Here is a 19453-nt window from a genome sequence, read left to right on the forward strand (position 1 = left end):
TGCTGGCAGGAACGTCTTCCGGGGATAATGAGAGAGAATATTTTACCATATAAAACACGTTGCCACGCATTATATATGGTAAATACCATGCTAGGTTCCCTTTAGTCCTGTGTGGGCCTACTGAATATTGCTGAGTGTAGCAGCCTGCTCCTTCCAATCAGGGATGCATTTTTACTTTGGGACTGGCAGATAGGGGATAACTTGCCCAGATGGTAAAACACCTTAAGGCTAGGATCCATTGTGCCGTATTTTGCTGCATATTTTCCCACCCATTGCATTCAATGGGTAGCAAAATACTCAGCTGATTTTGCTACCCTAAGGGTATGTTCACACATACCCTTAGGCTAGCAGATCTGCTTCTGCAGATTTTGCTGCCCATTAACTTCAATGGGTAGCAAAATCTGCTAAAGATCTACACCAGAAAATAGGCATGTGTGAACGTACCCTCAGGGTAAGGTAACATGTAATGGATCTGCAGCGTATTTTACGCTGCGGATCTGCCGATGACCCGACGCTATAGTGTGCCTCCTGCTGTGCCTGTCTGCTCCTAGCAGCAATCTGCCGCTACGAGCAAACATGGACCTGTGATTTGCCGTGCACACATGCGCAGTGTAATCACTGAGTACACAAGGAAACTTGCAGGTCCCTGTGTGTCTGCAGACAGGCACAGCAGGAGACACATTATAAGGGTCGGGTCATCAGCGGATCCGCGGCGTTAAATATGTTGCAGATCCGTTATGTGTGACCCTACCTTTAGGGTCTATTCACACATACAGTATTCTGAACATATTTCATGTGCAGAATTTGAAGCTGTGTTCAGTCATTTAGCTAACAACAAATTCCGAAGCATAAAATCCTGCACATATTTGTACACATGAATACACCCTTAAGGCGAATGAGTGACAGTACCCTTGTAGTAATCATAAAAATTTCGACAGTACTATACCAGCATGTCCTTTTTAGTTTTTCCATCAGAGTCCTCTATAAATGTAAAAATATAAAGACAAGACAATGTTAAGCAGCCAACCAGGTATGTTACTAAACAAATAATGAATGATATGTAAAAATAACTATTTAAAACATATAACATTATGTCATTTCTAGGTGTCTATTAAGTATGTGACCTGGAAGGTGCAATAAATAAGAAGGGAGATTTTTCCGTTGTCTGTGCAATTTATACAATGGTAAAAAAAATAGTTGTACACATGGAGCTAAAACAGTGGAGGTGCAATAAGGTCCCTGAATCAACCAGCAACTTTTGATGCCGCTATCGGCATTGATTGTGGCATGCAGAAGGTTAATGGTAGACATCGGCGTGATCGCCAATGCCCTTTATTGACTGTGTCAGCTGCTGATAGCACCTGTCACAATTTTATGAAGTGAGCAGAAAGTTTTTATTTCTTTATGAAAAAAAATTTAATGAATGTTTTGTACATTAGTCTGCAGGCTGGCCTGATTTAACAGCATTTAGTGATATGCAATACAGCAGGACACATGGACCATAGACAACAATACATAGGAGCTGTCCCATTCCCGTGAACTGGAAATGTTATTGGGCATTCTCTGTAACCTTTTCAGAGGTTATTTTACAGTGAGGGGGATGGTGATCTGTGACATCACATATTGTGTATACATGTCTTATCTGTATACTGGTGTCACGTTTCACTGTAATCCTGTCTCTGATGATAAGAAGGAACAGAACAAGAAGTCTCAGCTTTAGGGTGCGTTCCCACCTGGCGTATACGCAGCACACTTCATGCTGCATAAAATTTGTGGCAGCAGCAGGAAATAAGCTGCGTATTCCTTGCTCACTCTACGCACAGGGCTTTCCAGCGGCAGCCCTATGTATGTAGAGAGTTTTGGAGGCGGAGCCGCCCGTCACAGTCATGTCGGCACGCGGCCCCCTCCTCCAAAACTCACTGCACACATAGGGCTGCCGCAGGAAAGCCCTGTGTGTATAGTGAGGGAGGAATACGCAGCGTATTTCCCGCTGCTGCTGCAAATTTTGCGCTGCATATACACCAGGTGGGAATGCACCCTTAGGGTCTATTCAGACGTACAGTATTCTGCGCAGATTTGATGCACAGGATTTCAAGCTGTGTTCAGTTTACATTGAAATCTGCAGCAGAAAATCCTGTGCATCAAATCTCCGCGTCAAATCTGCATAGAATACTGTACGTGTGAATAGACCATTGAGTTCCAGGTCATACTTGCAATTCAAAGTCATGTAAGAGAGGATAGGCTTCTATTACAGAGCTCGCTCGGCTGGCTTCTATTGAGCCCATTCAACTCTTGGGCTGTTCACACAGGAATATTTCAATGGGAATTTGCTGCACTGTTCAAGCGGAGGAATTTGCCGTGGAAATCCCGATTCCGGCGTCCGCAGAGAATAGACTTGTCTTTTATTTTTGCGGATTTCACATGGAAATGCTCTGCCGTCTATGAGACTGCAGATGTCCGAGCGGTCCTAGCGCCCGCTGGATTATTGAAATGTGCGGAATGTGCACACATGTTTTCCATGTGGACATTCCGCACATTATATGCCATGTGAACATAGCCTTAGCAGGAACAGAGTAGCTGTAGTCGGAGCTGCTCTCTCTCTCCAAAATTCCAGCACAAGCTGGAGGAATGCCTTTTTCTCCACTCTACACTCCTGGTTGCTCCACTTTAGTATCAGTCCCAGTGCCACTAAGGATGCCAGGTTCATAGTTCTCAATTAATCCAAATGATGCCAAAAGAGTGTTCTATTGGTACTGTAGGTAGGAAATGTGTCAGTAACCTTTTTTTTTTACTGTATAGGTAAGTGCAGCTGAATTTTTTTTTCACCTGCCAGCCGTAGATGAATGACTTCTGGTGTACAATTACATACGTCACAGGGTTTATGTGTCAAAGTGATTTCCCTAATGTAGGTGCTGAACAATTTACGTGTTGTGCAGAAAGCCTTATGACTAAACATCAGATAAACAGGCGCTAAGACAGAACAGAACAGAAACTTCCACAAAAAAGACTTACCATTATCAGTTGCCTTGTGCAATTCACAGTACACACTGTAAAACAAATTAGTTCTAATAAGTCACTGTGCAAGCAGCACTGCCATGTGGACAAGCCCTAAAATCTAATACACACTGCTATACTGTATGAGGCAATGTTCACACAACGTAATGCCCACATGGAGAATCTCTGTACGGACATTCTGGACACTGAGGGGCACCAACATATTGTGCTAGGACCGCACAGGAATGGGCCATCTCATAGAGCATGTTCATTCTTTGTGCGGACACGGAAAATGAAATTTACAATGCCTGAAATTCCATCGTATGCACAGAGCAGCAGAATCCCATTGAATTGAACGGAACTCTACTGCTGTGGAATCTCTGTGCCAGAGGAAATTCTGCCGTGTGAACATGGCCTTACTGTTCCATTTTGCACAAAGCAATTATTGGGACTTCCATTCTAGTACACAGGGCCTTTACCATACATCCATATGTCTCCAATTTATATGCAGGCAGAATTGCTCTGAATACACCCTGTCACTATAGAGTCCCTAAATTTTGGAAATCTGTTACTTAGTAAATTAATTTACTCAACTCCCTCCATTCACACCTATATTGACCTGGCTGTGTGGCATGGGGAATTGTCCTGGTGGAAAAACAATTCTCAGACTGACAGTCGCCACGCCCGCTCCTATAGGCTTGCATTGAGGGGATGGAGCGTGACGTCACACGGGGGGGCAGAGCCGTGACGTCCCGATACTCCGGCCCCGTGATTGTGATTCATCAGACCCGGAGCGAACATCAGGCTGATGATAGCGGGGTGCTGCATGAAAAATTGTGGGGGATCCAAGCAGCGGGACCCCCCGTGATCAGGCATCTTATCCCCTATCCTTTGGAAAAGTGATAAGATGTCTTAGGGCCGGAGTACCCCTTTACATTTTTGTGCCAGGAGTGGTATAAAGTCAATACAATGCGACAGACTAGTAGAGAGCATGCCAAGACATATGAAAGCTGTGATTAAAAATCATTAATGACATTTGGGTTATTCCACCAAATACTAATTTCTGGACTCTTCCTAAGTTTAAACATTAGTATTTTGTTGTTATGAATATGAATTATTTGTTTTGTTTCCATAATTTGAGGTCTGAAAACAATACATATTTTTTTGTTAGTTTGACCAGTTCTTATTAACTACAAATAAATGCCCTAAATCAGTGTTTTTCAACTGGTGTGCCACAGCACATCCGTAGGTGTGCCGCAATCTTATGGCACTTACTTATATAGTTCATCCTGTTAGCGGCTCCTTTCTGCGTAAAACTCTTCCTCCACTTCGCCATTTTCCCATGTGCTGTCTGGCTTTTCCATCCATATCATGGAGTCCTATGGAGAGCATGTGACCATACACGTCTCTCTGCCTCTCCCAATATGCCTGCATGTAATGCTATGGAGAAAGCAAAGTGACGTTATGGTCACATGCTCCTTCGTAGGACACCATGATATGGAGTTTTACACAGTTTTAAACAGGTAAGAGCTGCAAAAATTGTAGGAGATTTTACCTGCACTAGGGGCAAAACAACCTGCAGGGGGTGCTACATACAGGTCGTACTACCTATTAAGGGGGGGAAGCAGACTACCCACCAGGGTGTCATACATACCTGCAGGGGGGTTCTACTTACTGGGGGAAAACTACCGGCAAAGGGTGCTACCAACATTTGGTCCCACCTATAGAGGGAGGGGGCAAACTACCTACAGGTGGCAAACTATCTGCATGAAGGTTCTACCTACAGAGGTAAACTAGCTAAAGGCAGGTACGAACTACAAGGGGCCAGCAACCTGCAGGGGGCAAACTGCAAAAGAAGGGGGATATGTGTGTCCAACAGTAAAAAAAATTGAAGTGTGCCCCAAGCTAAAAAAGGACACTGTTCTTAAATGGGCACTGTCATTAAAATAATGGCCTCATAATCTGGCCACTAGGGGTCTCCCTTCTGGTCCAGACTGCATTCTGTCTGCTGAAAAGCTCAAACTTTGGTCTCCTGCTGGACTGGTCATAGGCAGTGAATAGCACTTGTTCTCCCTGTTTCATACAAAGGCAAAGAGTGAGTGTTATTCACTGCCTATGGCCAGTCCAGCAGGAGACCAAAATCTGTGCTTTTGAGCAGACGGAATGCGGTCTGGACGTGAAGGGAGACCCCTAGTGGCTAGATTTATAAGGCCATGAAAGTGACATAAAAAGACTTTTTTTTTTTACAGGGAGTAAATGACAAATCTTATTTATTTTACCTGCTGTATCATATGCCATTTAATGATATTTTTGTTTGGAATCTGAGAGTAATGTCAGTAGTTTATAGAATAAAAACAAAACTGCTCATTTTACTCAAACACTATGAATAATAAAACCAGAGAAACTGATCATTTTGCTGTGGTCTCTTCATTTTTTCCAGAAGCTGTAAATCCAGGTAGATGAAGTCCCTTAATAATAACCTTACTATAGTTTGCTGCCTTAACTAGGGGGAATATGTATCAAAACCTGTGCAGAGGAAAAGTGGAGCAGTTGCCCATACCAACCAATCAGATCGCTTCATTTATTTTTCAGAGTCTTTTTCAACAGTAAAAGAAGTCATCTGATTGGTTGCTATTTTCAACTACTCCACTTTTCCTTTGCACGGGTGCCTAGATAATACATTTTCTTGGGATTCTGCTATATTTCCTGTAGTAAGGCCTTTAGATAAGACTTTCTGATTTTTACAGTCACCCAACCATTTCTTAGTTATTCCCCCTAGGTCGTCCATCTATAACAACGCTAAGCAGCAATTCCAGTATACATTACCAAAGTGTGAGAAGGTCACTTTATCCAGACATATTGGCCCTCATTTACTATTCTAAACCCGACCTCTTTTGTCGGGTTTTTTGTCGCATCTTTGTCTGCGCCATGTCGCAGACATCGTGCGCCAGTCTGCGACACGATGCGACATTTTTTCCCGACGGACCCGATGTGGATTCTCCCAAACCCAAAAAAGGGGCGTAACCCGACATTTCTGAGCTTTCCCACGTATTTATAAAGGTTTCCAACCCGAATTTGTTGAATTGTTGTGGATTTTTTCCCGACAGCTCAGAGGAGTTGGAAACCAAAACCCACGTGCGACAAACAGGATGCGACATAATAATAAATACCAGGGGAAAAAAGCAGTCGGGTAAGAAAGCAACATAGACTTACAACCCGATTTTCTTAGTAAATGAGGGCCATTGTATATAAACGTGTAAATATGTAGTTGAAAACATAAATGTAACTTACACAAATTTATCTTGACTTGGATAACCATTTGCTTTTATTAGACATGGAAAGTGATACGTTTTCTTGCAAGATTGGACATCACAGCCGACTGTTGCTCCATTTTTCTTACAATGACTACATCTCTAAAGATAAAAACAATTGTTATGTATTATATAAAAAGTGGAAAACAATTAGACTGGGTTTACACATACCTAGTGCGCTGCGTGGCCAATTAATATATGGAAAACACTCATCCATATTACATCAAACTCCAGTGCCGTATTTGGCCATGTGGCACAAAAAGGGACGTCAGACCCTCTCTCCCACCTAATATCCCATAAGACATAAAAGAAGCCCTGTTGCACAGCAGGCGGGACTGTTGCACAAGGAAATCATTTGATGTCCAACAAGTATTGTGCAAGGGCCCTCTTCTAGTTTATAGACCATGAGCATGACACTTTCAGGGCACTGGATGACATCCCATCATGCAGCAGCAGCATCTCTCTGCATCTAGACTGGGCAGGAGAGAGGGGCTACTCTGCAATAGCAACAGCTAGGCAAAAGGGGTACTCCGGCCCTAAGACATCTTATCCCCTATCCAAAGCATAGGGGATAAGATGTCTGACCGCGGGGGTCCTGCTGCTGGGGACCCCCGCAATCTTGCATTTGGCACCCACCTCTTTGAGCTGCACGCCACGCTGCCAGCTCACAAACTGCCAAGTGTCGACCACGGGGCCGCTTTGCAAGTCTATGGGAGGGGGCGTCACTGAATAATAAGATGGGAAGAGAATTTATTTAAAAAAGGGGTGAATGTGCTAGGCTCAGGGGGGGAGTAAGCAAGATTCACACCACTTGAACTTCGTATTTACACACCTCTGAGCCTGAATAAGACCCCTTAAATGGGCGCCGTCAGATTCAAAATCTTTCTATATTTTGTACATCTTGTCAAATTTGTACATCTTGTCAAAACATTAACCTTTCTAATATACTTCATAAGAAAATTTTAGTTCCTTTTTATAGATATCATGCTTATAAAATTATAGCATTGTTCAAGCTGAAGCACAGGCATAGAGAGAGTCCAGCAAGTAAGGGTGGGCTAGCACTTCTGTGCTTTCTCCTGTCTGTTAGCACTCCTCTGTACTCTCTCCTGTCTGATAGCACTCCTCTGTACTCTCTCTCCTGTCTGATAGTACTCCTCTGTGCTCTCTCCTGCCTGATAGTACTCCTCTGTGCTCTCTCCTGTCTGTTAGCACTCCTCTGTACTCTTTCCTGTCTGATAGCGCTCCTCTGTGCTCTCTCCTGTCTGATAGCACTCCTCTGTGCTCTCTCCTGTCTGATAGTACTCCTCTGTGCTCTCCCCTGTCTGATAGTACTCCTCTGTGCTCTCTCCTATCTGATAGCACTCCTCTGTGCTCTCTCCTGTCTGATAGGACTCCTCTGTGCTCTCTCCTGTCTGATAGTACTCCTCTGCGCTCTCTCCTGTCTGATAGCACTGCTCTGTGCTCTCTCCTGTCTGATAGTACTCCTCTGTGCTCTCTCCTGTCTGATAGCACTGCTCTGTGCTCTCTCCTGTCTGATAGTATTCCTCTGTGCTCTCTCCTGACTGATAGTACTCATCTGTGCTCTCTCTCCTGTCTGATAGGACTCCTCTGTGCTCTCTCCTGTCTGATAGCACTCCTCTGTGCTCTATCCTGTCTGATAGGACTCCTCTGTGATCCCTCCTGTCTGATAGGACTCCTCTGTGATCCCTCCTGTCTGATAGTACTCCTCTGTTCTCTCTCCTGTCTGATAGCACTGCTCTGTGCTCTCTCCTGTCTGATAGTATTCCTCTGTGCTCTCTCCTGACTGATAGTACTCATCTGTGCTCTCTCTCCTGTCTGATAGGACTCCTCTGTGCTCTCTCCTGTCTGATAGCACTCCTCTGTGCTCTCTCCTGTCTGATAGGACTCCTTTGTGATCCCTCCTGTCTGATAGGACTCCTCTGTGCTCTCCCCTGTCTGATAGCACTCCTCTGTGCTCTCTCCTGTCTGATAGCACTCCTTTGTGCTCTCTCCTGTCTGATAGTACTCCTCTGTGCTCTTTCCTGTCTCATAGCACTGCTCTGTGCTCTCTCCTGTCTGATAGTATTCCTCTGTGCTCTCTCCTGACTGATAGTACTCATCTGTGCTCTCTCTCCTGTCTGATAGGACTCCTCTGTGCTCTCTCCTGTCTGATAGCATTCCTCTGTGCTCTATCCTGTCTGATAGGACTCCTCTGTGATCCCTCCTGTCTGATAGGACTCCTCTGTGATCCCTCCTGTCTGATAGTACTCCTCTGTGCTCTCTCCTGTCTGATAGCACTGCTCTGTGCTCTCTCCTGTCTGATAGTATTCCTCTGTGCTCTCTCCTGACTGATAGTACTCATCTGTGCTCTCTCTCCTGTCTGATAGGACTCCTCTGTGCTCTCTCCTGTCTGATAGCACTCCTCTGTGCTCTCTCCTGTCTGATAGGACTCCTCTGTGATCCCTCCTGTCTGATAGGACTCCTCTGTGCTCTCCCCTGTCTGATAGCACTCCTCTGTGCTCTCTCCTGTCTGATAGCACTCCTCTGTGCTCTCTCCTGTCTGATAGTACTCCTCTGTGCTCTCTCCTGTCTCATAGCACTGCTCTGTGCTCTCTCCTGTCTGATAGTATTCCTCTGTGCTCTCTCCTGACTGATAGTACTCATCTGTGCTCTCTCTCCTGTCTGATAGGACTCCTCTGTGTTCTCTCCTGTCTGATAGCACTCCTCTGTCCACCTTTCTGTCCTATCAAACTGGAGAGAGCACAGAGGAATGCTAGCCTACCCTCATTCCCACCCCCTGAGATTAGCAGTCACACACCTATGTGTCTTATCCATTGATAATGCGCTTAGTATTTCTTTACTTGATCAATACAATTAATTTAAAAAAAAAAGTTTCCTCCCATCTGACTATTCAGGAAAAAGGCAGATAGTCAACCAAATAGTAAAACCTCTATACCTTGGGAACAGAGGGAGGTAGCAACAGATTCAAAAACAGTGTTGGAATCAGGGAACCCAATGGTAAAAAAATGGCATGAAAATATGTTTATGCTGACCTCAGATTCTCTTTAATAAACTTGCTATATACCCCCAGAAACTACATGTTCCTAACTATATATTAGACCTCAAATTGGTGCAATTTGGATTATAAAAAGTTCTACTTTCCAGTATTATTGTGGTAATATTTGAATTAAAAACTAAAGTGTTCCTCAGAGAGCAACCAAAAAGGTGGGAGGCATGCATATGCAATGCATTTGAAAAGTCTTCAGACCCTTTTACTTTTTTCACAATTTATTATGTTGAGGCTTTGTGATGAAATAATAAAACAATCAAATCCCCCCCCCCACACCCAATAAATCAGCATTTTATACCCTATAATGAGACTGTCAGAATAGAATTTTAGAAATGTTTGCAATTTTATTAAAAGAAAAACAAGGTGTTTTTTTTAATGGAAATTAAAAAGGTATTTAGACCATTTGCTATAATACTTGAAATTTAGCTTTAGGGGCCTCCCATTTCATCTTAATCAGAATCACCTGTGGTAAAGTCAGATGATTGGACAGGATTTGGAAAAACACAGCCCTGTCTATATAATGTCTTACTGCTGACAATGTGTATTAGAACAAAAACCAAGCCATGAGGAGAAAAGACCTTCCTATAGAGCTCGGAGACAGGATTGTGTGGAGGCAAAGATCTGGAAAAGAGAACAAAAACATTTCTGCCGTACTGAATGTTCTTAGGAACATAGTGACATCCATATTTCTGAAATGGAAGAAATTTGGAACAACACAGACTTTTCCTAGAATTAGCCACCCTAGCAAACTAAGTAATCAGGGTTAGAAAGTCATTGGTAAGAGTTATCCCCAATGGTCACTCTGACTGGAAGGTCAACTACCACTACAGCACTCCACCACTCTGGGCTTTCATGTCAGGGGCCAAGTCCTGAAAAAAAAAGTGTGGGAACTCACCCAAGATTTCTACTCAAGGGCTGCTCCTGCTAATGGGACCGGTGTTCCTGCTGTGGAACAAGTGCAGGAACTCAGTTCCCGCACTTTCTTGCAGGACTTGAGCCCTGCATCAGATCTGGAGGAAACCAGGCTCTGCTCAGTATCTGCCCAGCACCATCCCTACAGTGACGCACGGCGGTGACAGTATTATGCTGTGGAGGAGCTTTTCAGCAGCTCTGAAAGAGTGACTGGTCAGGGCTGAGGGAAAGCTGAACGAAACAAAATACAGAGATATTCTTAATAAAAACCTGATCCAAAAGGATCTGGACCTCAGACTGCGCCGAAGGTTCACCTACTAACAAGACAATGGGGGAGATTGATCAAAACCTGTATAGAGGAAAAGTGATGCAGTTGCCCATAGCAACCATTCAAATAGCTTATTTCATCTTTCAGAGGCCATTTTAAAAATGAAAGGAGAAATCTGGTTGCCTTAGGCAACTGCACCACTCTTCCTCCACATAGTTTTTAATACATTCTCCCAATGGCCCTAAACACACAGCCAAATAAACCCAGGAGCAGCTTAGGGACAACTGTGTGAATGTCCTTGAATGGCTTCCACCAATGGTCCCCATCCAACCTGACAGAGGTTGGGAGGATCTGCAGAGAAGAATGGCAGAAAATCCCCAAATCCAGGTGTGTACAGTATATCATCCCCAAGACGACTGGAGGCTGTAATCTTTGTCAAATGGGCTTCAACTAAGTACTGAGTAAAGGGTCTGAATACTTATGTCACCGCAAAATTTTTGCTTTACCTTTTCAATAAATTAACAAAAATTACAAACATTCTGTTTTCATTTTGTCATTAAGAGTTATTGAGGCAGAATGATGGTGAAAAACTTGAATTTAAAAACTTGAAGGCCGCAACATAAAATGTGAAAGGGTATAATGGCTTTCTGAATGCATTGTATAGAGCAAAGAGGGATATCATTAAAGGGGTATTTCAGGAATTTTTTTTATTTGACTATGCTACAGGGGCTGTAAAGTTAGTGTAGTTCATAATATAGTGTCTGTACCTGTGTGTGACGGTTTTCTCACAATTCTTCTGTGATTTTCACCCCAATATTTATTTTTACCAGCATACAAAATGACTGTTATCTCAGTTTTTTCCCAGCTTGCAATGCGGCCGAGACCTGACTCCCTAGTCAGGTGATGACAGGGAGCCTGTCTGCTTCAATGGGTGGAGGGATCGCTTGGTGGGAGAGAGAGATCAATCTGCAACTAATGCAACAGCTGTAGGCCCCCTGATTGAAAACCACAGGTCTTTTGAATGGATGCAGCTCATTTATGTTTCAATGGGTGGGGTGGCTGATGTGTGGGAGGGAGGAAAATGGAATTGTGGGATTTGTAGTCAAAAAAAGAAAAAACTCAAACAGGAAATACAAGTTCACAAAAAGCTAGCCACAGTGTTATGGTAATCTCATGACATAGCCATTTAGCCCCAAGACAAGTGCAGATCCTTCCTAAGCATGTCCATTACTGTCTGCCAGGTGCGTACTAAAATCACCTTATGGTGGATAACCCCTTTAAACATATGTTCTCAAGAGAAATAGCAAAGCTGGCACATGGCAAAATAAGGAGAAAAAAAAAAGAGAGTGCATGATTCTTAAAAAAAAAAAAAAATGAATTAATAATCTAAATTGTCATATACAGTTTATACATATTTAAATGCTCTCTCTCTTCTTGCATACTCTGCTCTGTCCAGTATTCAGTCTCTTGTCCATGTCTTTATTACAATTATGAATTAGACCCATTTGATGGAGCTATTTGGCATCCTGCAACACTAAGGCTAGGTTCAGACTACGGAATCTCCGGGCAGAAAATTTCCGGCCGGAGATTCCGAGTTCCGCCTGAATTAGCGCTAGAACCGCGCGGACACTGCAGTCTCCTATAGACTGCTATGTGTTCCGCTCGGATTTCCGCCTGAAGAAAGAGCAACGCCATTCTTCAGGCGGAAATTTTCTAGCGGATTTTCAAAGCGGATTTTCCGCTTCACAAATTCCGAAGTGTGAATTTGTGAACGGAAAACCATTCACTACACTATGCATTATAGTAAGCGGAATTTCTGATGGAAATTTTACGGCTGAATTTCTGTCGGAAATTCCGTAGTCTGAACCTAGCCTTAGGCTTAGTTTCCACTTGTTTTTGTTTTCTGGCAGTTTTTGAGCCAAAGCCAGAAATGTATTAAAAAAGGAATGGGAAATATAAAGGAAGGACTTAAACCTCTTCTCCCTTATGGATCCACTTCTGACTTTGGCTCAAAAACTGCAGTGGCAGATATCCAAAAACTGCCAGAAAAAAACAAGTGGAAACTTAGGCTATGTTCTCACATAGCGCTTACGCAGCGTATTTCACACTGCTTATTTTTCGTTGAGCATGCACACAGGGCTACCCGGCAGCAGCCTTGTGTGCATGCTCAATGTAGAATAAGAATATTTCCGCTGAGCAGCAGTATTTGCGCAGCGTGAAATACGCTGTGAAAGCGCTATGTGGGTTAATACCTTCATGTGAACTGCATTGCTAATTCCCATTGAAGACAAAAGGATCTAAGTTAAATATGTTTTTTAACACATATTTTGGGGCTAAAATTGGCAATGAAAAGCTATGACATGGTCTGAAATCCTTTCCAGAAGAGCACTTGTAGCCATTAATTGCCCAACCCTAGCTGATGTTGGATGCATCACATGCAAATCTTTCGTCTCTGCTTTACCAATACCAGCTCAATCGTAACAGAAGAAGTACAGAGATAAAAACTTTGTGCATGCTTTTATAACAAGTTGTGGCTCTCTACTGAGCCACCACTGACATATACAGATTAGGGATCGACCGATATTGATTTTTTAGAGCCGATACCGATAACATGTGAACTTTCAGGCCGATAACTTATACCGATATTCCGTGCATTTCCCTCCCCCCCCTGATAAACTGTTTCTGGCCCCACAGAAGCCGCTGAAGATCAATGATTTAAAGCGGGCACTTTAAATCAATGAACTGCAGCGGCTTTTGCAGGGCCAGAGACTGCCGCCGCCCGCTTCTCTCCCCCTGCCTGTCCTGGGGTCCTGAGTCCAACCACTGCCGCTGCCCAATTGCCTCCCCCTGCCTATCCTCTGGTCAGAGACCGCCGCTACCCCATTGCCTCCCCCATCCCCGGTTTTATAATTAGCTGTTCCCGGGGTCCGCGCTACTTCTGGCTCATGCAGCGTCCCGCACTGTTGCTGTGCACTGTGCAATGGCGAGTGACGCCCTCAACGCAAAGTCACCGTCAGTGGCCCGGCGCACAGTGACAGCTCAGGAAGCCACCGGAATCAGAAGTAGCACGGACCCCGGGAACAAGTAATTATAGAACCAGGGATGGGGGAGGCAATGGGGCAGCGGCGGTGGCGGTCTCTGGCCAGAGGATAGGCAGGGGGAGGCAATCGGGCAGCGGCGGTGGTTGGACTCCGGACAGGCAGGGGGAGAGAAGCGGGCGGCGGTCTCTGGCCCCGCAAAAGCGGCTGCAGTTCATTGATTTAAAGCGCCTGAATTATCGTCAGGTTAGATGCCGATATGGATAACTTAGAAAATCGTGAATATCGGCCGATAAGATCGGTCAAACTGATAATCGGTCGATCCCTAATACAGATCCCAATTTTCTGAATTAAACAAATGTACATCTAATATTTTTTTCTTCCTTTTGCTGTTGTAGATTCTAAATCATTTATAGATGTCATTTTGTGTTAGTAAATAAGCTTACCAATTTTTTTCCTCTCTTTATTTCCTTTAGCACAGTAGAAATTTGAAAGTCGAATCCTTCAATGTCCTCCTGTGAGTCTATTGATATCACCCCTGGGGAATACAACTGAAGGTACAAAAAAAAAAAAGAAATGAAAAGAAAATGAGTTAAAATAAAAAATATCCTACTGTTTTCTTATGTTTCTAGTATCGCAAAGAGTCACTGACTGGTGACGACATACAGGTGAGGAGTAGAAAGCAGGGCTGTGGAGTCGGTAGATAAATGTTCCGACTCCAACTCCGACTCCGGAGTTTTCTGTGCTTCCGACTCCGACTCCCCGACTCCTCTGTATTAATATGTGAATGTATTTTATACAGTCCTTGAGGGAAAGAAAGGCAACATACATGTCATTTCCACAGGACTACTGTCTGGGAAGCCAACAGTCTACTGTATTGAACAGTTTGTGTGCTGATCTGCTGCTGAAGATAGGGCAGTGGGAGGATCCAGGAAGGGGCATTTATTATAAAACATGATTTCCCTAGTAGAATCCCATAGTCAAGTTTAAAGGGGTACTCCGCCCCTAGACATCTTATCCCCTATCCAAAGGATAGGGGATAAGATGTCAGATCGCCGGGGTCCTGCTGCTGGGGACCCCCGGGATCGCCACTGCGGCACCGCGCTTTCATTACTACACAGAGAGAGTTCGCTCTGTACGTAATGATGGGCAATACAGGGGATGGAGCAGCGTGACGTCATGACTCCGCCCTTCCTGACATCACGGCCCGCCCCCTTAATGCATGTCTATGGCAGGGGCGTGACGACCCCCACGCCCCTTCCCATAGACAAGTATTGAGGGGGCGGGCCGTGACATCATGAGGGGCAGAGCCGTGATGCATCGATGCTCCGGCCCCTGTATCGCCCGTCATTACTCGCTCGCTCTGTGCAGTAATGAGCGCGCGGTGCCACAGCGGCGATCCCCAGCAGCGGGACCCCGGCGATCTGACATCTGATCCCCTTTCCAAAGGATAGGGGATAAGATGTCAGATCACCGGGGTCCCGCTGCTGGGGACCCCCGGGATTGCCGATGCGGCACCGCGCTATCATTACTGCACAGAGCGAGTTCGCTCTGTGCGTAATGACAGGCGATACAGGGGCCGGAGCATCACTACATCAAGGCTCCGCCCCTCGTGATGTCTAGGGGCGGAGTACCCCTTTAAGCTAACAATTGAGTTTACAAGTTTTTATAGCCTTAGCTGAATGGCAGCAGTTTTTCCAATGGTTTACAGCTTCAGTCTTGAACTATTGACCCTCCATTCCCTTCACTTATGCAAGTGTCTCTAGTCCTGCAAAAAACATATTTACTTAATCCCTTATCAGTGAGAGGCTAGGTTACCCATGGGTTCCCTGTAACAGCAGAACACAACGCTATGGAAAGTATAAGTATTGCCGCTCCTAATTGTGCGTTGTGTGCCAAATAGTAAAGCACATGAAAAGCATGCTTCTTCAGTCACTTAACGTGTTCGTTTTGCGGTTACAAGAGGCACTGCATGCATTGATCTTTATTCTTATAGTAGAGAAGTCATTAATTATAACTTTTTGTGAATTGGGACATTTAAACTTGTTTTTTTTTTATTCCAATCTAAATTTAGTCGGAGTCTGTGCATTGTTTGCCAACTCCGACTCCAGGTACCCAAAATTTCGTCCGACTACGACTCTGACTCTGACTCCACAGCCCTGGAAGAAAGACAAGTGTATCTTGTCTATAGTCAAGCATGGTGGTGGGAGCAGGGTGGTAGCATTCTATTCAGATAGCATAGTGTGTGGTAGTTTTGTATTCAGATGGCATGGTGTTTCATAGTTCTATATTCAGAGGGCACCGTGTGTGGTAGGATTATATTCAGAGGGCACCGTGTGTGGTAGGATTATATTCAGAGGGCACCGTGTGTGGTAGGATTATATTCAGAGGGCACTGTGTGTGGTAGGATTATATTCAGAGGGCACCGTGTGTGGTAGGATTATATTCATAGTGTACAATGTGTGATAGTATTATATTCAGAGGGCACAGTGTGTAGCAGTATTATATTCAGAGAGCGCAGTGTGTGGTATTATATTCAGAGGGCACAGTGTGTGGCAGTATTTTATTCAAAGAGCGCAGTGTGTGGTAGTATTATACTTAGAGGCCACAGTGTGTAGCAGTATTATATTCAGAGAGCGCAGTGTGTGGTATTATATTCAGAGGGTACAGTGTGTGGCAGTATTTTATTCAAAGAGCGCAGTGTGTGGTAGTATTTCCTCCATAGCGTTACACTGAGCGCAGTGGAGAATAGCTCCGGCGCAGCAGCCGCCACCGCAGCTCACTGTTCAAAGTGGCCGTGGCCGAGCTGCTGCACAGGCATTGAAATGGCACCGGAGGGTAATCTACTTCTCACCTTGGCCTTTGCTCAGGATATTCTCCAGGGGGGAGATTTATCAAAGCTTATGCAGAGGAACATAGGAGCAGTTGCCCATAGCAACCAATCAGATTTCAGAGGCCTTTTTAAAAATAAAAACAATACTCTGGTTGCTATGGGCAACTTCTCCACTGTTCCTTTGCACAAGTTTTGATAAATCCCTCCACCTTAGTCCTGGCTGGTAGTCAGGAGCGCTTTCCGGATTCTTCCCTGGGCTGAGCCGCGTTAACAAATACGCATGCGCGGACACATTTCGCGGGACTCCCTGGTCGGGGGGGGGGTAATGTGTCCGCGCATGCGTCCCTGGCAGGGAGCTGTGATCCGCATACGAACCGCATCTGATCAGTTCACACTCGCAGCGTCATTCTCACCATGCAGTTGTAGTGCGCCACGATGTCCCTGTCCGGCATTTTCTGCAGTTTCCCGGTGATGTGGTCGGTGTCCGACATGTTGCAGAGAGCGCAGATGCCGGTGGAGGCCATGGCGGAGCAGTCTTGTGTACAGCGCCGCAGCGTCTTCTCCCGGGCGGGGAGGGGGCCGGGGCAGGGGACGTCCCTTGGATGCTGCTTCCACTTTCGATTCTCCAGTTTCTACACAATGTTTCATTATTATTTGTAACCGCAGGAATTGGGACATGTCCGATCATCTGCGGCTCGGTCCCTGCAGATTCCTGTTCACACTTATTATTTTGTTTCCATAGGAACTGTTGTTTTTCACATTCACCATCTGGATGCGTTATCTGTAGGTTACCATTCACACCTGTCAGATTTCTTCAGATTCCGCAATGTAATCCCTGTCTGATCTGAAGACAATCCACAGCCTGTGTGTATATATATATATATATGCCAGTGTTTACCAATCAGGGGGCCTCCAGCTGTTGCAAAACTACTACTCCCAGCATGCCCGGACAGCCTGAACTAAAACATAGTAAACGTCATTTTTTTTTTTTTTTTTAAACAAAGTACATTAGAAAGATGTTTTATTCACCATAAGGAGTGCAGTTTCAAAAAATGAGTTTTAATGAGAGCGCCCAACTGCTCTATTGAAATAAACAGTGTGCTGCTTGGTTGCTATAGGCAACAAAGAGGTTTTATTATATTATTACCTCCCCCATTGTACAGTGATCCCTCAACATACGATGGTAATCCGTTCCAAACGGACCATCGTTTGTTGAAACCATCTAGAGATGAGCGAACTTACAGTAAATTCGATTCGTCACGAACTTCTCGGCTCGGCAGTTGATGACTTTTCCTGCATAAATTAGTTCCGCTTTCAGGTGCTCCGGTGGGCTGGAAAAGGTGGATACAGTCCTAGGAGACTCTTTCCTAGGACTGTATCCACCTTTTCCAGCCCACCGGAGCACCTGAAAGCTGAACTAATTTATGCAGGATACGTCATCAACTGCCGAGCCGAGAAGTTCGTGACGAATCGAATTTACTGTAAGTTCCCTCATCTCTAAAACCATCGCATATTGAGGGATCCGTGCAATGTAAAGTATAAGACAGTGGTCTACAACCTGCGGACCTCCAGATGTTGCAAAACTACAACACCCAGCATGCCCGGACAGCCGTTGGCTGTCCGGGCATGCTGGGTGTTGTAGTTTTGCAACATCCGGAGGTCCGCAGGTTGTAGACCACTGTTAGATAAAGTTGTACTAACCTGTCCCCACCGCTCCGGACCGTCACCGCTGCCCTGGATGTCGCCTTCCATCGCTGTTGCCTCATCCCCGACGCTCCGGCAAGGCCTCTGCTTCCCCGGCATCCTCGCTCTCCGTCGCCGCCATCACGTCGCTATGCACGCCGCTCCTATTGGATGACGGGACGGCGTGCGCAGCGACGTGATGACGACTATGGAGAGCGCCGGCCATGCAGAGGATCCCGAAGAGGACGCGCCGGAGCCCCAAGGACAGGTAAGTGATCGTCACCGGACCACACGGGGCACCGTAAACGGCTATCCGGTGGCAGCTGAAGCAGTCTGCGCTACCGGATAGCAGTTTATGCGATGGCCCCGACATACAAAAGCATCGTATGTTGATGCTGCCTTCAACATGCGATGTCCTCTGAGAGGCCATCGTATGTTGAAATTATCATATGTCGGGGCCATCGTAGGTCGGGGGGGTCACTGTATTTTAAGGTTCAAATAATGTGTATTTCCAAGCAAAATGATTCTCAAATTTTCAACTTTTTTTTTCTGTTGCTTTTTGAAAGGTTTTTATGGGTTTTTTTTCATGCATTTTCTTTTTCAACCCATTTTACAGGTGTTTTCCGAACAGCGTGTGCGAATTAGGTCTTTGCAATTTGCACGAAAAAAGGGAGTAAATACGTTTTCCGATTTAAAAACTTCAAAATTAATGAGTGCTCTGTTTCGGTCTAAAAAAATAAAAGCATTGTGCCCAAAAAAAATTTATTTTGTGATCGGGGCGAGTGAGTACACAGAAAACTAGTGTTATAATGAAGTAGGACAATGCATAGACGGGTGACGTAGGGGGAGATTTATCAAAACCTGTGCAGAGGAAGAGTGGTGCAGGTGCCCATAGCAACCAATCAGATTGCTTCATTCATTTATAAAGAGGCCGGGGGGAAATGAAAGAAGTGATCTGATTGGTTGCTATGGGCAACTCAGCAACTTTTCCTCTGGACAGGTTTTGATCTCCTCCATAGTGTGTACCTATGTATGCTGGCTATACATGACAGGGACAGCCACCCTTCTCTCAAAGTAGTAAGGGCTAGTTCACACTGAGGAAATTCATTAGGAATATGCATGGAATGTGATGCAGATTCTACATGGATTGCTCCTTCAATCAGAGTACCATTGATGTTAATGGGATTTCCACGACTGTTCACACAGTAATTTGCACGCTGAAATTTCCGATGTGGATCCAGCATGTCCACGAGTGAAACAAATACAGTGATCTCTCAACTTACAATGGCCTCAACATACAATAGTTTCAACATACAATGTTTTTTTCTGGACCATTGTAACTTG

At 44.9% G+C, this 19453-nt stretch overlaps 1 protein-coding gene across 1 annotated transcript in view; it reads right to left on the minus strand.

Annotated features, from left to right (window-relative positions):
• The window catches only part of SETDB2 (SET domain bifurcated histone lysine methyltransferase 2), a 228918-nt gene that overhangs the window by 150104 nt on the left and 59361 nt on the right, over positions 1–19453 (minus strand). The window contains exons 14-18 of the mRNA XM_056560069.1: positions 16840–17058; positions 14040–14144; positions 6286–6407; positions 3013–3047; positions 947–981 (exon numbers count right to left, since the gene is read on the minus strand). Of these exons, the coding sequence (XP_056416044.1) occupies positions 947–981; positions 3013–3047; positions 6286–6407; positions 14040–14144; positions 16840–17058 (516 nt within the window). The remainder of the gene's footprint in view (positions 1–946; positions 982–3012; positions 3048–6285; positions 6408–14039; positions 14145–16839; positions 17059–19453) is intronic.

Source organism: Hyla sarda, chromosome 2 (genome assembly GCF_029499605.1).
Source record: "Hyla sarda isolate aHylSar1 chromosome 2, aHylSar1.hap1, whole genome shotgun sequence".
In the NCBI taxonomy this organism is placed as follows: domain Eukaryota; kingdom Metazoa; phylum Chordata; class Amphibia; order Anura; family Hylidae; genus Hyla; species Hyla sarda.